We start from the raw sequence: 3,807 nt of genomic DNA, 5'->3' as shown, positions 1-3,807 counted from the left end.
GCTGTTGCGATCTGCTCGTTTGATGCTCTTCCGTGTGCTGGTAAATGGCAGTCTTTGATTCTGGTTGCCAGTTGCCACCGTTCGCAGGTTTTGACGTGTGTTCATTTCAAATTCTGATGGCGTCTGGTGATCTCATGATGTTTTGACATGTCATTTCAAATTCTGATGGCGCAGCTGGGACAAGCAATTTTTATTTAGCTGGAAATGGGGGCCGGCATGGGCCTCAAGAAGGCACAAGAGGACGAATGACAGGTATAAAGCCCAACTGTGATCCAAGCCCAATTTAGTAATGGTGGCAAGGAAAAGAGTGAAGGGGCAAAGAGCTACCCTACTCTTTGATTAATGATTATATATGTAGCGATAATACTCGGGCTTTCTCAAAAAAAAAACATGGGCATAAGCTTTGGACCTTTGGTTAATGGATGGGTTAATGATGCCGTTTGTTAGAGGGCCACTTGATGCGCGCCTCAAGAGGTGAAACAGCTAGCTACGCCGCCATGAAGAACTAAGTGAGGCCCAATCGTGCAGCGTGCATGATGCCGTGGGCAGAAATCTAAAGACGGGAAGGGAGAACATTCGAGGTTATAAATAAAAATAATAATTCTTTCCGGTGGCTACCAACTACATATATAGGACTATGCTATACGTGTGCTCTTTCTCCTCGACCAAACGAGGGCCTAGGGCCACGGTACTCTTTTCAAGAAAAAAAAAGATACCACGGTAGGTATGTGCATGCCCAATAGTTGGATATATGGACCGTGTTTGGATTGGCCCTGAAAAAGTTTTCATGAAAATTTTTCGGTGCTTTGGCCACTAATTAAGGGTATTAAATAAAGTGAACTACCTACACACTTATAGTACTGTAGCAGTACTATAGCAAATGAGGTCTTTTGACCGTACGATTAGGGGATGGTTAGGCGCGGCTACTGTAGCCAATCATGATGAAACTTGGCTCATTAGATTCGTCTCGAAAAGTTACAACCGTGGAAAGATTTCGTAAATAAATTTTGTTTAGCACTTCATGCATGCATGCATTCGTCTTTTTTGTGAAAAATAATTGCCTGCTTTTTATTAGCCTAGTGTAACGTCGTGCTAGGTCTGATCCGGATTAGTCCTAATGACCTGGTCTACTGCTTGATCCCAGCCTATTTACAAAGAACGCACCCGAAATTAATTAGATCAGATTAGATGATGAAATGATCCCACTTTCCTATATAAATCAGCATGACCCGGCCGGTACAGAACAGATCACGCCGACAAAGAGAATTACAGTCGAATTCGACAGAGTCTTCTTGCTTCACTGAATTCAATTCGAATAATGGTGCATTGACATGCATGCGCTCCCGGGCCGGGCCTTAACATATACTGGCCTTTTCCCGGTCGGGTTTATTTGGAGACGCGTTCCGTGATGATCAGTGCGCCATAGGGCTCAGGGCATGCACGCATTTAGGCGGTCGGTGGGGGGAGATAAGGCTGCCGCCGACGCCGAGCAACCAAGGGCGGCACCACACAACGGCACCCTACCCTTGGGAATAATAATCTGGAAATACAGACGCTAGCTGGGGATGGATCATCAATGGAAGGCTCATCTCGTTTCGTTGCGTTGCGGAGATAGACACTTATGCTGGGGTCGTCCCGTCCGCCTTGCTCCCTAGCTCGCTCGCGGCGTTTTGCCTGGGGCGGACGGAGTCGACGTCGGAACTACCAGCATGATATCGATGGGCGGGCGGGCGTGCTACGCCTCACCAACCTTCTCCACTGCGCCCGGCCGGACAAATGCCGTGGCAACGAGGGACAGCACCCACGCTAACCAACACCTCCCAGTCCGCTCGAGTCCTAGAATTTAAGTTTTTTCTAGGTTTGATAAATAATCTATAATAATATTTAAGATAAAAATAATATTACTACATTCGTGACGAAATCAATAATTGTCATAATATATAAGTATTTATATTTAAAATAATTCATTCATAAGAATGTTGATGGTCAAAGTTTAATGAATTTAACTTTGACCAAATCTAGAAATACTTATATTTTAATACAGAAGGAGCACTGCTGCTACAAGCGAAACCGTGGAACCAGCCGTAGCAGCTGGTAGCATTCCACTGCAGTGATGCCCCACCAACCATCCATCTATATATTCGAGATGGTAAGAACACTGACTGAATCATCGAACAGCACTCTCAAATTAAACCTTTTGACGGCTGTCTTCCCCAATGCAGTTAAGTTAAAAGGCGATCCACACCAATCTCAGAGCACGGGCACATCGGCACATGCAACCCAAGCAAAGCACCAACCGCGTCCCGTTGATTGGAAGAAGATGGAAGTACGTACCGAATTGGCAGATGGAGGAATCTTCTTCGGTTGGGACGTTGCTTTCCCGGCCCCTTCCTCCGCTCAAGCTCAGTCGACAGTAGCCCTTGCCCTGCGCCAAGGCTTACCCGGCCGGTGCTGTGCTGCAAACCTTTTCGACACACATTCGCTGTGTACCAGCAAGCTTGCATTGGTGTGCCACTACCACCTCCACCGATTTTAAAAAGCCATTACACTTTCCTACACTTCACACCACCTCACTCAGCAGGTCCAGCTCATAGTCCCAGACACCCAGGCACCCAGCCACCAGTGCGCAGCGCAGCGGAGCAGAGCAGAGCGCAGCCGGCCACCGGGTCAGGGTCAGCCATGAGCAAGGGGGAGAAGCACCACCGGCACGAGCACCACCTGCGCCGCTGCTGCGGGTGCCTGGCCTCCTGCCTGCTGGCGCTGGTCCTGGTGGTGGCCTTCGTCGCGCTGGTCGTCTACCTGGCGCTGCGCCCCTCCAAGCCGTCCTTCTACCTGCAGGACCTGCAGCTCCGACGGCCCATCACCGTCGGCGACCCCTCCCTCTCGGCGTCCGCGCAGGTCACGCTCGCCTCCCGCAACCCCAACGGCCGCGTCGGCGTCCACTACAAGCGCCTCGACGTCTTCGTCACCTACCGCGACCAGCCCATCACGGCGCCCGTCTCCCTCCCGCCGCAGTACCAGGGCCACCGCGACGTCACCGTCTGGTCCCCCGTGCTGGCGGCCGAGGCCGTGCCCGTGGCGGCCTACGTCGCCGACGCCATGAAGCAGGACGTCGCCGCCGGGTTCGTCGCGCTGCAGGTCAAGGTCGACGGCCGGATCAAGTGGAAGGTCGGGAGCTGGGTCTCAGGGAGCTACCACCTCTTCGTCAGCTGCCCCGCCATGCTCTCCGCCGCCGGCGGCTTCGGATCAGGCTCCAACTTCACCTTGTCGGCGCTCAAGTTCGCGCAGCCCACGGGATGCAGCGTCGAGGTGTAGGATGCGCCGGTCTCGGCCAGCCGGCCGGTGAATATATATGTATGTAGCGCCCGGGTACACTGTCAACGTGGTGCTCTGTTGATTTTCTCCGTGTTAATTACATCGCTAATTAAGCTGTTAATTTTTGTTAATGTCCCATATTCGGATCATGTGGGGGAATAATAAATGTATGTTATTATATATGATTTGTTTCTGTAATTTATATATCATCATAAAATTAGACTCTAGTTTACTTGAGCGTTCACCGGAGTTCAAAATCGTAACTCCCTTTATTTCAAAATAAAAAAAGGAGTACAAAAGCTTCAATCAAACGAGTACTGAAATTTATAGATTTACCCACACATTTTGGTACGGTATATTCTGCAAGCAAACCAATAAGACCCGTTGCTGCTAAAATGAAACCCAACAATGGTCTATGCATCGTATTGTCGCGCACAGTCACACGAGAGGGGAAAGGAAATAAGGAGCTACTGTACCGAACTGTTGCTGCAC

The 3,807-nt window shown here is 50.1% G+C and overlaps 1 protein-coding gene across 1 annotated transcript; it reads left to right on the top strand.

Moving 5' to 3' along the window:
* The first annotated feature begins 2,449 nt into the window (after positions 1-2,449).
* Positions 2,450-3,547, top strand: LOC120703981 (NDR1/HIN1-like protein 1). Its single transcript, XM_039988222.1, has one exon. It carries the CDS (start codon positions 2,680-2,682, stop codon positions 3,313-3,315), a length of 636 nt encoding a protein of 211 aa, XP_039844156.1. The 5' UTR covers positions 2,450-2,679; the 3' UTR covers positions 3,316-3,547.
* The last annotated feature ends 260 nt before the right edge of the window (positions 3,548-3,807 follow it).

This window comes from Panicum virgatum, chromosome 1K, assembly GCF_016808335.1.
Source record: "Panicum virgatum strain AP13 chromosome 1K, P.virgatum_v5, whole genome shotgun sequence".
NCBI lineage: Eukaryota > Viridiplantae > Streptophyta > Magnoliopsida > Poales > Poaceae > Panicum > Panicum virgatum.
The sequence above is the reverse complement of the archived record's forward strand: the minus strand, read 5'-3'. Positions and strand labels throughout refer to the sequence as shown.